The sequence below is a fragment of the Labeo rohita genome, chromosome 12 (genome assembly GCF_022985175.1).
Source record: "Labeo rohita strain BAU-BD-2019 chromosome 12, IGBB_LRoh.1.0, whole genome shotgun sequence".
Taxonomy (NCBI): Eukaryota; Metazoa; Chordata; class Actinopteri; order Cypriniformes; family Cyprinidae; genus Labeo; species Labeo rohita.
Genome location: NC_066880.1, coordinates 13099918 through 13116442, shown reverse-complemented (window position 1 = coordinate 13116442; position 16525 = coordinate 13099918). Strand labels below are relative to the sequence as shown.

Here is a 16525-nt window from a genome sequence, read left to right as displayed (position 1 = left end):
CCCTGTTCTTTGTAATTGCTTGGAAAAGAGCATGGAAAACAGCCTTTGCTTTTGTCTTGTGCGGAAGAAAGAAAGTCATGTGGGTTTGGAACGACATGAAGGTGAGTAAATGATGACAGAATGTTCATTTTGGGGTGAACTAATCCTTTAAAGAGCCCTGTGCCATGCAGTGAAAACATTTAGAGCGAAATCTGGCATGAATGTTTGATAAGAACGAGACAGGTTACCTGACTGTTGTAGTTCTCAAATGGAATTAAGGGCCTTTTATTGTAATAGAAGAAATATGCTATAGTCTCTGGGCCAGGTAAAAATGTAGCGCCAGGTGAATTATTCATGAACCATCCAGTGGCTGTGCTGTTATTCCAAGGAATGTGGCAAATGGTCCAAATCTTGTTCAGCTGTATAAAAATCATACTGCATTGTGAGTAGATCTATCAGTTTGGAACAAGAAGCCTTCTGGCTCCTGAGATAGATAGAGGTTAGGCTCTTTTTTATAGCTTCGGTCTCCTGACAGGTTTGTGTGGAAGTTATGATGTGGCTTTGCTGCACTTTGAAGAGACTGTATCACCTGGTGAGAATACAGAGAACGAATAAGGAGGGAATGGAAAAATCCAGGGAGAGCTGTTCATTAAAAATTGACTGGCAGGCTGATTTGTTTTGTTGTCTTACTGAGAAGGAACTGAAACGGAGGAGTCATATTTTTCTCTGAACCCATAAACCCAGCTGTGGGTCGAGAATACCTGAGAAGAAACATGCCTCATGGTTTTATAAAGATCTAGTTAGCATGGACCGTTTAGCCCCTGCTGCTAAATGCCATAACCATCTAGACCCAGACCCATTTATATTGCAATAGATATTTTACCATCTTGTGCTCATATTTCGTATTAGGGATCAACAGAAGATCTTTGAAGCACAAAGGTTTAGTACCTAGTCACCAGGTTTTAATCCAAATTCACCTGGTACATGACATTTGAATAGTCCATTCGATCTGACAGCTTGAGACAATGACATGGCAGGGGTCAGATGTTGAGGGCGCTCTTCTCACAGGCACCTCATGACATTTTTCATCCCTTGGAATGTCAGTTGTTTGAACTAAGAACTATGGAGGTTAAGTTCCCAGCGTTAGACCCGTCTCGTCCGTCCTGCTGCCGACACTGTGCTATCTTCAGACCTGTCACTATCTGTTTCCTCACACTCAGCCGGCCACAGTGCCACCTCTGTTCAAGGGTCTGAAGACAAGGGTTGAAGGGCCTTGATGCGATCTGAATCAAATTTATTTTAGACTTCAAAGACTTTTGCAATCTTATTGGTTGACATCACCTCAAAAGGAATTTCAAATGGCTTTTATAACACAAAGGTCCTGCTAAATGTCTTTGTATGCATTTCAGTCAATGCACAGAGCTTAGCTTAGCGGCATCTCGCAGACGGACTCTTAACCACTTGATTTTGCATTGATTTTGCCAGGTTTTTTGGCGAGCTTTCCTTTTAATAATAGAAGTGGAGCGACAGACAAAACGACTGCTCCTGACATTTCCCTCCAATTTCATGTCATGGATTGCAACAGCCAGTTCTGGCAGCAAATCAACATGAAGCTCTCTGAAATAAGAATAAAAGTACCATGTGGACATGAGCAATTGTAATAGACTGAAACAGGATGTAATTCATGCAGTAACTTTACCCTGTGAGTGTGTGTGATGTGTATTTTTCCCATCGGGGCTGTTACGTGTTAACACGGCGCTTCGGTGAGGAAAAAGATTCACTTTCAGTAAACAGAGACTGCTCTGCCTCCACTTTCTTATTTTATTAGACAAGTAAGTTTAGGTGAACTTCAGGGGAAAAAAACTACTTCCTTTGGTTTTTAAAGGACTTTGTAAATAAAGAGTACATCCGGCCATAGAATGTCATGAGCCTGTGTTGGAGTAATATAGAATTTCAGGTCAAAGGCATCTCTATAGATTGCATACCGTCAACAATTCCTGCTTGTCCTTCAATTGATTAAACTGGTATAAAATGGACTTTCACCTTATCAATGCATCTTTTTGTTCTTATTATGAGTGATTCATCCATATATTTTTACATACATTTTCATAACTCAAAGTTTCCAGGTAGGGGTGTGCGATAATGACAAAAAAAATTATATCTCAATATTTTCTGGAATTTGCAGTTCAAATGCAGCTTCAAACAATCCCAAATGCGGCTGTAAACGATCCCAGCCGAGGAAGAAGGGTCTTATCTAGTGAAACGATCGCTTATTTTCATTAAAAAAAAAAAAAAAAAATAAAAAAAAAAAAAGGGTAAAACAACGATATAGGATGATTTTGAAGTTGAGGGAGAACATGAGATGGGAGTTTTTTGACATACCCTAACTGTCATGAACCGGAAAAAAAAACAGAGTTCAGGGAAAGTAAGACAAGACAAGCGTTTGACATTAAAAGTATATAAATTGTATTATTTTTAAGAAAATAACTGATCGTTTTGCTAGATAAGAACCTTATTCCTCACCTGGGATCGTTTACACCGCATTTGGGATCGTTTGAAGCCACATTTAAACTGCTTTGTAAGATTTTGTAAAAGAGCATAATAGCACCCCTTTAAAATAAACGTTAATTGAAATGAAATAAAATATAAAAAGTCAACTTTTGTTTTATTATAGCCAGTTGTAGTTTCAGCTAATTTGAACTTAGTCCAACTTGGTGAACTAAAATAGCTAAAACTAAAACTGAAATAAAAATGATTTAAAAACTATGCAGATATATTTAAAAAACGAATAAAAACCTAAACATAAACAAAAATGACAAAAACATAACAAAAATATTTAAACATTTACCAAAAATTAAAAATGGAAAATCTAAAAATTAAGTAATTTAAAATATTAATAAAAACTGTAATAGTTTTATAATGATACTAACTCTGGTTAAACTTTTTTTCTGTATATCTGAATTGGATGTGGCACGCATTCACAGTTGTAGCTTACTTCCGTATTTCAAATAAGGTTTATACAAGGTATCTGTAGAGTTTATGAGTTTCAAATTCCTGCTGTAAACCTTCCAGACAAGAGTCTGCTAGGCTTCTGTTGATACTTGCATTACTGTAAATGCGTTTGCCATTCTTTTGGAGTTTAAATTATTTCTGTGGTAAATTGGCAGCATGCCACAATTGCAGTCAATAGAGCTTATGTTATGTCGATCAGCACAGCGTAGCTTAGCCCGACATTATTACATCGGTCAACCCGACATTAATAAGAAATTGAATTTGTATTTGTGTAAGAACAGAAAGTCTTCCCCTTTCCTACTAATGTTCTCTATAATATTCTCCCCAGTGCATCTCCCATCGCAGGCTTCCTGGATGACTACGCCTTTGTGGTGTGTGGGCTGCTAGACCTGTTTGAGGCCACGCAAAGGGTCCGCTGGCTGCAGTGGGCTGAAGAACTCCAGCTGAGGCAGGATCAGCTCTTTTGGGATTCCCAGGGAAGCGGCTACTTCTGCAGCGACCCATCAGATCCGACGCTACTGCTGGCTCTCAAACAGGGTAAGGAGTAAAAATGTGACATCATGTGTGACGCTACCCTGTATTATGGGTGTGAAAAGCCTATGGATCGAGGCTTTTGCTTTGGGAATGCGTGGGTGGCTATGAGTCACGGAAAGGATGATGAAGATCTGTAGCTGTCAGTCTACATTCTACATCACTCCACTGCTGATAGCACCACCACACTGCGCTCTTATGGACCCTCGCCTGGGTAACTCTGTTTCAGCCAGACATGCCCTGCTGAAACCGCCCAATTCTCTCCTTATGTAACCTCATCACTGTCTTTTATTATGCTGTAATGTCCTTCTTTCTATTCTATCTCACCCAAACACACTGCCTTTTTCTCGACACTTCTTTTCCAGTCCATCTTCTGATGAATTCTGAAATGTTCTCCTCCGCCCTCTCCGTGTTTCTGGGTAGAACTTGACCAATATAGCAGACTGATCCAGTACATCAAAGACTGCTTTGTTAAAGCAATTGATATTTCCTTGAAGTAACACCACATCCCTTTTATTTCACGCTGTGCACCATTCATCACCTTCTGCGTGACATTGCTGTGGAAATGGTATGAGAGAGTGATTTTTCATTCTTTTTTTGTCTCCCACGACAACACAAAAAAGAAAAAAAAGATCTGCACACATACTTCGAACTGTATAAGTGCCGGGGCTTAATGTCCCGAATGGCTTGGCTCCATATTTTCTCCGCAGGAATTGGAAGTACGAGCTGATGTGAGTGAATAGTCGCACCAGCGTGCCTGGGCCGTGACTGATGGCACTGTGAAAATGGCAGTGACACCAATGAGATATGGATGAGGGCCGAGAAAGCTAACTGTTATGTTTTTGTTGTTGCTTCTGATAAATTAAAATGGACATAAGACAGATTTTTCATCTTTTCTGAGTGACTGGGCCATTATATAGTGAGCCAAGCGTGCAGAGTTGGCTCCATTAGGAGCCATGCGGTGCTGTCACGTGTCAGAACCGAGTCCCTTCACCTCTCTCTGCCGGTGGAAGACGGATTGCCTCCCAAAGCATCTGCCACTCTACATTTTACGCCTTGCATAAAGTAGACAAAACCAAAACGAGTCAGCTTTGCCGTTTCGTAAAAGGCACAGACAGTCTAGCCACAAATTTTTTTTTTTTAAATAAAGCTATTGGGTTTCTTTATTTTGGGCTTGAGTCCTTCAAAGATTTTTGTTGCAGTATTTCATAGAAGGCTGTTTTCCATATTGACCACATGCAATGCTGTGTTCAAGTCCTCCTGCGAGGTTCTACATTATGAGTGATCATAGTCATAATTCATTTAGCTTTTCGCTTCCACACAAGGACAGGAGGCATTTTAGGAAGCTGCATTACCATTAAAAACTTTTTCACAAGACGTGAAAAATGTAGCGCCATGTACGTTTCTTGACATATTCGATGTGAAATGCCCACTGAGTGGCACTAAAAGAGTGTTCATTTTTCCCCCCAGAACGTATGTGACCGTTGAGTGGTGCTATAACCTCAATGCTCTGTGACGTTTTAAAATAGTGCCATCTGCACTACACCTAAACCTACCTCATAGTATGAACAAAAGCAAATGTGATGTAAAAATCTGATCGCAGGCATGCCCTTTTAGCTTGTTTTTCGATCTCTCATCTTACGTTTTTCATTGTGATTCATGTTTTTCACGGGATTCGTACCCAAGGATTCAACATCCTAAGTCCAGTTCTGTGCCGGCTGAGCTACCGAGCAAGCTTGTTAAGATGGTGTTGTGCCCGTCGGATTGCCCGGGGGTTAGAATTAGGCAAAACACCAGAAAGCGAAACATATGGAGCTGTAATCATAATTGTGTATGAAAGCGATTACAAGTGCACGCTGTTTAACATTATCACTTTTTTTTTTCAAAATCATCTGCTGTCTTATGCTGTCACACATTCTGCATCTTCCTCGCCTGTGTTTTTGATTAGGAGATTCTGGACTTTTAAATAACAGAAAATTCTGTGTTTGCCAGGAAACGTTGTCTCTTAAATAACAGAAAATTCAGTGTTTGGCGGGGAAGCGCCTCTTAAATAAGGGAAAATTCTGTGTTTGGCGGGAAGCGCTGTCTCTTTTTAATGGAAAATTCAGTGTTTGGTGGCGGGGAAGCGCTGTCTTTTTAATAACGGAAAATTATGTGTTTGGTGGGGAAGCGTTGTCTCATAAATAGTGGAAATTTCTGTGTTTGGCAGGGAAGCATTGTCTCTTAAATAATGGAAAATTCTGTGTTTAGTGGGAAAGCGTTGTCTCTTAAATAACGGAAAATTCTGTGTTTGGGAAGCGTCTCTTAGTTAACGGAAAATTCTGTGTTTGGCGGGGAAGCATTGCCTCAAATAGTGGAAAATTCTGTGTTTAGCTGGAAAGCGTTGTCTCTTAAATAACAGAAAATTCTGTGTTTGGGAAGCGTCTCTTAGTTAACGGAAAATTCTGTGTTTGGCGGAGAAGCGTCTCTTAAATAACGGAAAATTCTGTGTTTGGCGGGGAAGCGTCTCTTAAATAAGGGAAATAACACTGTCTCTTTTTAATGGAAAATTCCATGTTTGGCGGGGAAGCGTCTCTTAAATGACGGAAAATTCTGTGTTTGGTGGGGAAGCGCTGTCTCTTTTTAATGGAAAATTCCATGTTTGGCGGGGAAGCGCTGTCTTTTTAATAACGGAAAATTATGTGTTTGGTGGGGAAGCATTGCCTCATAAATAGTGGAAAATTCTGTGTTAAGCTGTAAAGGGTTGTCTCTTAAATAATGGAAAATTCTGTGTTTGGTGGGGAAGTGTTGTCTCATAAATAGTGGAAATTTCTGTGTTTGGCAGGGAAGCATTGTCGCTTTAATAATGGAAAATTTCTGTGTTAGTGGGGAAGTGTTTTCTCATAAATAACGGAAAATTCCGTGTTTGGTGGAGAAGCATTGTTGCTTTAATACCATAACATTTTGTGTTTGGTGGGGAAGTGTTGTCTCACAAATAACAGAAAATTCTGTGTTTGGCAGGGAAGCATTGTCGCTTTAATACAGAAAATTTTGTGTTTGGCAGGGAAGCGTTGTCTCAGAAATAACAGAAAATTCCATATTTGGTACTCCGTATTATCAACTGTTAATTGTTATTGGATGCTTTATGTTTTTGTGGAAACTTAAGTATTATCTTATTTCAAAACTAAAATCGTATTGAACCTAAACTTTCTAACTGTAGTGTATTTCAGGAAAGTACAAAGTAAATGCAACACAAAGGATGCACATTTGTGGCAAAGTAGGAGTATTTTCTAACAAGCTTTATCACTAAGCTATACAAACTAACCAGTACTTATTTTATTCCACCATAATTTGTAAACTGACACACTCCCAGCTCGTCAAGCTTTAAGAAAATCCAGATTTGTGGTGCCGTTAATGTGCGATCAGCTTGTAAATACAATCATTCTGACATGACTTGCACGCAGTAAATGGCCATGTGTGGTGCATGTGTCTTCTAAGGAGCGGCGAGCTACCTGATATCATCTGCATGAGTTTAGTTGGGACAGCATTGCTGCCTTTCATCAGTCATCGCTTCCATCCCTCTCAGCTTCCAGATGCAATCAGCTCATTACATTGTGGCACGAGGCACGGGAACCCACTCCCAACACCGCCTTTGCACATACACAAACAAAGAGCAGATAAAGTAAATCAACTCACAGCTCTAGAGCCACTTCACTTGTGATATCAGGCACTTATAGCTCTGCTTAACCTGATAAATGGGCCCTGGTTAAATTGATATTGGAACCATCAATGTTATGATGCCATTTTTTTTTTTCAAAAGTCTGACTGTTCACATCAGTGTGTTTGAAACTGGACTTTGCTGGACTGGTTATCTGACTGGAAGAGCATTGTATCTTTTTTCTTTTCTTTAATTTTTCAGATCAGGACGGTGCCGAACCCAGTGCGAACTCTGTGTCAGCCATGAATTTGCTGCGACTCTCCCACCTCACAGGCCGGCAGGACTGGACACAGCGCTCGCAGCAATTACTGACTGCCTTCTCTGATAGACTGCTTAAAGTCCCAATCGCCCTGCCAGACATGGTCCGTAGTGTCATGGCCCAGCATTACACTCTCAAACAGGTAACTGCAGTCTGGTCTACGACTACTGAATGTGAAGTTTAAAAGTCCAGTTACACTTGTCACATCATGTCCAAATGATGCAATGGCAATGAAATGTTTTTTTCTTTTTTTTCAAGCCTCCTTGACTCTGAATACTACAATAAGACAGACATGTTCACAAGTCCCTATGGTAGAATCAGACTTCAATCTCAAGTCTTTTAAGGCTAGGTTTCTAGCCTTTGGTCCAAGTCAAGTCTTGACAGTTTTTCACTATTTGCTCCTGATTAGTTTTAACACTTAAGATTTTTAATATTTATGATTTAAGTAAAACTTATTTAAACTGTAAAACAAGTATTTATTTATTTATTTAGTTAGGTAGTTAGTTAGTGTTTTTTTTAGATTATTTGTTAATTATTTATTACTTCTATTTTACCATTATTATATTAATATTTTAATGTATTATTTAACATTGTTTTACATATTAATGAAAATAAATAAATGAATTTTCATGATTCATTATATTTATTTATTGTTATTATATGTAAATACTTCTTAACATATAGTAATAATGTACAAATAAAAAAATAATAATTTGTGTTATTATTTTTATTATTATAAATGTATAATTTAACATATTTACATATATATATAAATAAATAAATAAATTAATTAAATAATTAAATAATTAATTGTGTTTATAGACTGTTATATGTTAATATTTCCTAATATAATATGTGTATTGTTTTACATATTCATACAAATAAATATTTAAGTATTTAATAAATAATTAAGTAATTAATTAATTGATTAATTGATGATATTTATATATAGTTATTATATGGTAATATTTCTTAATATAATAATAATAATAATAATAATAATACATGTAAATAAATAAATAAAATATTTATTATTAATTATATGTATTTTATATTATTATTATTATTATTATTATTATTATATGTTATATGTAAAAGTTTATTAACATAATTATTATTATTATTGATGTACTATTTATTGTTGTTTTACATATTCATATTTATTTATATATTGTTAAACGTAAACCTTTTTTAACATATAATAATAATAATAATATTATTATTATTATTATTAATGTATTATTTAACATTAATTTAAAAAATAAATATTTTTTGTTATTAATTAGTTATTTATGTAGTTAAATGTATTTATTTTTTAACAAATAATAAAAATAACAACAACAATAATAATGTTATTATTATTATTATTTTTAAACATTGTTTTACATATTCATCTAAATAAACACATATTTATTATTACATTTATTTACTTATATATTGTTGTTATATGTAAATATTTCTTACCATAATAATAATAATAATAATAATAATAGTTATTATTATTGTTGTTGTTATTATTATTATTAATAAATATTGTTTAGAAATGAGTTCTTTTTTTTATTGTCCAGAAGTGTACTAAATAATTAGTGAACAATGCTTTTTGCCTTAATGAAAATTAATTACGACTCCAGGCATAACTAAACTGAACTGATAGACCATTGATCAGGCGACTCAGTTCTCAATGATTTTCCTGTTCCATCTGGTGTAGATGTCCTGCAGGTTGACCGATACACCCGCGGTGTTATATGCAGCTGACCGCACCGCACTCTGCATGTCCTTGCGGTCCAATGTTTTGTTGCTACTGTACCGGATAGTAATACAGCCTGACAGGAAGCTCTCAATTGTGCACGCAACTTTAATGAACTCAGCATCTGGAGAGCCGTTCTGAACTTCCCTAGGCACGTGTGGGCCATGCTAAGCCTTCTGGAAGACTCAGTTAAAGGCCCTATTGATTATAGTTGTGTCAAAACCAGCCAGTGAATCTGGTTGACCACAAAAGGCTTGCTGAATAGAAAATCTGGCAGGGAAAACAACAAACCAGCAAGCGAGACACAGCATATGCTGGTGACAAACCATGGCTGGATGTAATGAAGTCCCACTGAAGAACCTCCTCACTTCATGCTCTGGAAACCTGGAAGTGAACTTCTCTCCAGTGGGGACTGTCATTTCTAAATGCATCAGCCTCGAGGAGAGACGGAGTAGATTGAGTGCCATGCTGAATGATTTTTCTCGGTCCTTGCCAGATGTTCGTATGTCATATTACTGGAAATAAGTATTTTGCATCACATTTTGGTTTCAGCTGATCATTGAATGATTTTTTTGTATTTATTGATATTTCCATCCATGTTTAATGCTATAATAAACGAAGATATAAAATATAAAATAAGTATATAAGTATTTATTTAAAAAATAATAATAAATAAATATTAAGGGGTCCCTTGCTCCAAAAAGATTGAAAAACCCCTGGTTTTACATATTCATATAAATAAATAAATAAATAGATTAATTAATTAATTGTTTGTTTATTATATGTACATATTTATTAACATATAGTCATAATAATAACAATAATAAATGTTATTATTAAATTATTATTTAATAATTATTATTAAATATTGTTTAAGAAATAATTGATGCTTTTGTATTTAAACTGTAAGTATTATTGAATATTAAATAGTATTTATTAATGTATTTATTTGGCATATTTGTTAATTACTTATTTAATTTTACAGTTACATTATTATTAGTTTAGATGTATTGTTTAACATTGTTATACATCTTCATTCATATAAACAAATAAATAAAATATTTATTAATTATATTTATTTATATATTAGTATTATGTAAATATTTATTAATTATTCAATTAATAAATTAATTATATTAATAGTAATTATTAATTAATAATAATAATAATGTAAAATGTAAAATATATAAATAAACAAAATATTTATTAGTAATATTTATTTATATATTGCTATTATATGTATATATTTCTTAACATATAATAATAAAAATTATTATTATTATTATTATTAAATATTGTTTACAAATGGTTTATTCTTTTTTATTTGAACTGTATTACATATTAAATAGTATTTATTAATGTATTTATTATTATTATTTATTTATTATGTATATTATTATTTTAATGTATTGTTTAACATTGTTTTACATATTCATATAAATAATTAATAACATATTTATTATTAATTATGTTTATATATTAGTATTATATGTAAATATTTATCACCATAATAATAATAATAATAACTCTATTTTTAAAGTATTATTTAACATTGTTTTGCATATTCATATAAATGAATACAAAATAAATGAATAAATAAAATATTTATTATTAATTATATTAATATATTGTTATTATATGTAAATATTTATTAACATGTAACAATATTAATAGTTATAATAATAATAATTATTACTTTTAATGTATTATTTAATGTTGGTTTACGTACTATGTATATGTCTATTTTTATTATGTGTAAATAATTCTTAACATATAGTAATAATAATAATAATAATATATATATATATTTTTTTTTATTTATTTATTTATTTTTGTCCAGAAGCATAGTAAATAATTAGTGAACAATGCAAGTAACATTTCTTACTACTATTAATGTTAAAAACAGCTGTGCTGTGTTTAGTATAAGCTGTGTTTAATATTATTGTAGAAAAGTATAAAAGTATTGGGGAAAAAAATCTTACCGACCCCAAACTTTTGAAAGGTATTTGTCTGAACCCTAAGCTAAGCTTCTTTGGGATATCAGTATGACCCTTGCTGCTTCTGCTATAAAAGTACATCCAGTAGGATTGATAGCCAGTTCATCAGTCCTCACTATGAGGACCGTTAGCGCTTGGATCTGTCACATATCAACTAGAATGATGCTGCTGGATAAAAGTTTTCCCTGTCAGGCCATTTTTCCAAAGTTTCCTCCTGTTCCCGGACAATTGTATGAGCTGTGAACATGTGTCATGGCCATCAGAGCTCACCAGCGGCAGAGAATTCATCAGAGTAGGAGGAATAACAAGCTAGAGGTCCAACTAAGGGCAGCCCGCTCCACATCACACCTGCCCACCTCATTACAGCACCATACAAGCAGTCCTGACCCTTTCTTCTTCTCTTTCATTCTTTTCGCATTTGTTCATTTGGTGGTTCATACAGCATGTTGTTTTTTTTGCTCACAAGTTTGTTGTTCTGTTATGTGTAACAGTCTCTTTTTTTCTTGTAGATTGTTATCTGTGGCCCGTCTGATACTGAGGACACTGCAAGTTTGATTTCCTGTGTCAACTCCCTATTTCTGCCCCATAAAGTAAGTGTACTTTACTCTCTAAAGAACAGCACTGTTAGGACTATTAAGGTCACTCTAATTGGGTGTTTCAATCAGTCAGTTTGACTTTAAAATACTATATGAGACGGGGTTATGTATAGAAGCCTGTTTCCGCCACTGAATAAAAAAAATAAATAAATAATTGCAACTTTTTATCTCACAATTCTAACTTTCTTTCTCACAATTTTGAGTTTACATCTCACAATTCTGACTTTTTTCTCTGAATTTCGAGATATAAAGTCGAAATCGCATGATATAAACTCGCAATTCCGAGTTATAAAGTCAGAATTGCGTGATATGAACTCACATTTGCAAGTTATAGTCAGAATCGTGAGACATAAACTTATAAATCTGACTTTTTTTCTCAGAATTGTGTCATATAAACTCGCAATTCTAAATTTTTTCTCAGAATTGTGAAATATAAACTTGCAGTTGTGAGTTATAAAGTCAGAATTGTGAGACATAAACTCTAGGGCCCTATGATTTCTGAGATTCGAAAAACAGATTTAACAGTTTAACATGTTAAAGTTTGGTTGAAATAATCAAAAGTAGGTCATTACACTTACATCGTGATATGGACTAATATTTGTAAATATTAAGCCACAAAACAACTATTTAAATATAAATTCTGCGTGTCTCTGTGTTAATGAATCAAACTCGCAATTCTGACATTTTTTCCTCAAAACTGTGAAATGTAAACTCACAATTGCAAATCATAGTCAGAAATGCGAGATAAACTCTTATATTAATTGCAAGTTTATATCTCGCAATTGTACCTTTTTTCTCAGAATTGTGAGTTTATATCTTGCAATTGTGACTTTTTTCTCAGAATTGCAAGTTTATATCTTGCAATTGTGACTTTTTTCTCAAAATTGTGAGTTTATATCTTGCAATTGTGACTTTTTTCTTCGATTTTCTTTCTTAGAATTGCAAGTTTTTTTCTGCAGTTGACTTTTTTTCTCAAAATTGCGAGTTTATGTGTCACAATCGTGACTTTTTTTCTCAAAATTGTGAGTTTATCTCAATTTTGACTTTTTCTCTAAATTGCAAGTTTATATCTTGCAATTGTGACTTTTTTCTTCTATTTTTTTTTGTCTTAGAATTGCGAGTTTATTTCTGCAGTTGTGACTTTTTTCTCAAAATTGTGAATTTATATCTCACGTTTCCTACTTGTAATGATTTAGTCCACTGAAGGACAAGTTGAAGTTAGAACTCAAGTGCAGTTTATTTACAGTGACGACAAAACATAATCCAAAAGACTTGACTTGACCTGAACAGACTTGACATAAACAGACTTGATTTGGCTTAAACAGACTTGGCATGAACAGACTTGACTTTGCAAAAACAGACAGAAACAGACTTGGCCCAAACAGACTTGACTTGGCAACTCACCAACAGCAGGGTTACAACATCAATACACAACAAGAGACAATGGCTACATAAGGGGTATTTATATCAAACAATGAGGGTCACATGACAAGAACCAACCAATGAGAAACAAGACATATGACTTGGACAACCAATCAGAACATGACACATTGAACAGAGGAACCAATAGCAGGTATACATGAGGGCAAGGGAAGCAAGACACTAACAGCATAAATCAAATTATAAAATAAAAGACATGAAAACAAGAACATAAAACAAACCCCACGTTACATTACTTTATAACACAGAAAATCTCACAATTCTGAGATTTTTTCCTCTCAAAACTGGACTTTATAACTAAAAAAAAAGTCAGAATTGCAAGATACAGACTTGCATTTGCGTGAAAAAAGTCTGAATTGACAATTGTGAATATCTCACAATTCTTGTTTTTTTTGTGAGTTATAAAGGGGTTTTGAGGGGTAAAAAAGACTGATATGTTTTCAGAATATGCATTTCTGAGAAGAAAAAAGTCAGAGTTATGAGATGAAAAGTCGCAATAACTTAAAAATCAGTGGCAGAAATGGCCTTCCATAGTTATAGTTTAGCAAAAACTAAAACCAATTTATATATTAAAAAAAAACTTGAAATAAAATAAATGTTAAATGAAATAAAAAAATAAAAACTTCTTATTGCAGCTAGTTGCTGACACTGGAGACTGTTCTCATTTTAATTTAGTTTAACTTGATATACTAAAACAACTAAAACTAAAACAAAAATCAATAAAAAGACACACACACACACACACACACACAATTTTTTAAATAAAAATTACAGCTTAATTAAAAACAATGCATAACACAAATCTGCCCACAAGTGACTTTTTTCAAACATCACATATTTCAAACATTTTTTTTTATGTTTTCTCAAATGATTTGTTTATTTCACAAATGTTTACATTTTAAAAAATCCAAATTGAAGAAACAGCCGTTTTAAAATATCTTTTTAAGCTTTGTTTTGAATTTCTTGCAAACTTGTGTCTACAGATATGCCAAGAACTAAAATGAAGGTCTTTTTTAATCTAGACATACATACAATAAATTAATTTGGAGCAACACTGGCTGATTTAACATTTGACCTTTTTTCAGATTTTACTGGCCCTTCACTGAATGTAGATTTTTTTTTTCTCGTACATGACACGTTCATTGGTTTACACAGAATGCCTTGTGCATTGGAGCACAGTCATGCTAATGAGTTCACTAAAGTAATCTCCAGCGAAAGGTCAAGTTGTCAGATTTTTAACCTATGCGTGCCGACGCACACACTGCGAGGCAAAGGGCCGGGACAACGGCTACCCGCCGCACCACATTTTAAATTTCGGAATAATTAGTAAATAGTTAAGAGTTTTCTGTAGACGTTAGCCTTAGGCTTGGCTTTGTGGGGATTTTTTTCTTTCGCTAAAGGTCATAGCTCAGGATAGCATTTGCACTCTTCCTGCCCTTTTCCCCAGCGCTTCCGTGACTGCTCTCTTCTCTCACACGACGACAGAAAGAGCAAACACACACGTGCTCGCCGCACCTGGCCTTACGGGTTTTAAGTGTGAAATACCAATAGCAAGCACAACAGAATACACACCGGGGTCTAACCTTTTGCCATTTATCATGGTAGTCTAACATCTTTTATTGTATGTGAAAACCCCTAGAGAAGCAACCCTCCGTTTTCTAAAGGCTGGAATAATGAGTTAGTTTTTAAACTAAATAGATGAGAGGCCTTGTGAATGGAAAGTAGGCTAGGGCCGTCCGGTTTCTCTCTATTTCTGTTGTTACAGTAGGTGGCTCTGTAGGATGGTGTTGGGACAATGTAAGCATGTGACCTTACACTCCATCAGTGAACCCTGAACGTCACATTTTGTGTCAAAGGCTGAGTTTGATCTCCTCATGGTGCATCATTTATTAACATCGTTCCTCCCTGGTGGGGCGAAGGGGTTGGCACATTCATCTTCTTTCTCATTATACCCGCACTTATGTAATCTTAATGATACCGACTCTGTGAGTGAGAAATATAAGGTCACGTCGCATTCATTCATTCAGCTGGCTCCGTGACCTAGAGGTTTGTTTTTGTTTGTATTTTATTCGAAGACTTAATTTAAAGATTTATTCACTTTAATATCCTCTTATTGTGCGTGTTTTTGGTTTTCATCCCTTTCGTTGGGATTTAATAACTTTGTTTGCTTCTAAAACAAATTTTCTGCTGACATAACCAAATCTGTGTAGGTAGAGAAAATGAGCAGTATAAAAATATTATTATTAAACCAGTTCAGATTGAAAAAAATCAAGTGCTTGTTTTCCATTGTGTATTCTTTCAGAAGTGTGTCACATTTTAAAAGTTAATTGCATTATGAATGTTGTTGTAGGGTGTTTCATATCTGTATATTTTGGTCTTATTCGTAGTAGTCTAATAGGTTTCAGAAATGCAATGTCTCTCGCTCCTGGCCAGATGTAATATATAGCTGGTTATTTATGATCCCTTTTTGCCATGTGCACAATATGCAGCATGGTTTTCTTTCTGTGTTTCGGAGATACTGGGATGTGTGAGTGTGTGTGTGTCTCCTGGTGCAGGGAAATCCTGCTTCTGTCAATGATTTGTGCAAATCCGTCTCTGCCAGTCAGGTCACAATAAAGCACATTTACTGTTGGTTAAGTATGGGAATTTAAAAACACAGCTCACCCTGTAATGAACATTTATTTGCTTAAATTCATGTCATATAAATTACTTATGACAGATTTTTCCACAAAAGGACATTTTTAAATATATCCTGGTTGTTCTGTTTAATATAATGATAGTAAATTGAGGATCAGGTCTGTCAAACTCCAAAATGAGAAAAAAATGACAAAAAAGAGTTCAAGCCAATGGTTTAGTGATCTGTTGTGAATAATGACTTAAATTTCAGCCTGTTTGTCACACAGCTATTGTATGGCTTCAGAGGACTTGGAATATATTGCATAAGTCATATGGAATACTTTTATGAGTACTTTTATAAGCCCCAGTCCTCACTTCTGTTATATTGTAAAAGTGTCCAGGATATGCTTAAAAATTCACTTCATGAAGTATGTCCTGCAAAAGAAAGAAAGCCATTTGGATACTGAATGAAATGAGAGTGAGTTAAATAGATTGTTCATCCAAAAATGAAACTTCTGTCATTATTAAAGGGGTAGTTCACTCAAAAATAAAAATTCTTTCATTATAAAAAAATAGTTCACCCAAAAATTTAAAATTCTGTCATTTTTAAAGCATCAATTCATCCAAAAATGAAAATTCTGTCATTATTAA

The 16525-nt window shown here is 34.3% G+C and overlaps 1 protein-coding gene across 4 annotated transcripts in view; it reads left to right on the top strand.

Moving 5' to 3' along the window:
- spata20 (spermatogenesis associated 20) overlaps positions 1–16525 on the top strand; it is a 51529-nt gene that overhangs the window by 13443 nt on the left and 21561 nt on the right. For all 4 annotated transcript variants that reach the window (XR_007828868.1, XM_051124697.1, XM_051124698.1 and 1 more), the window contains exons 13-15: positions 3320–3528; positions 7421–7620; positions 11732–11812. Coding sequence is in view for 3 of the 4 variants with exons in the window: in XM_051124697.1 (XP_050980654.1) it covers positions 3320–3528; positions 7421–7620; positions 11732–11812 (490 nt within the window). In the remaining variant the exon portion in view is untranslated. The remainder of the gene's footprint in view (positions 1–3319; positions 3529–7420; positions 7621–11731; positions 11813–16525) is intronic.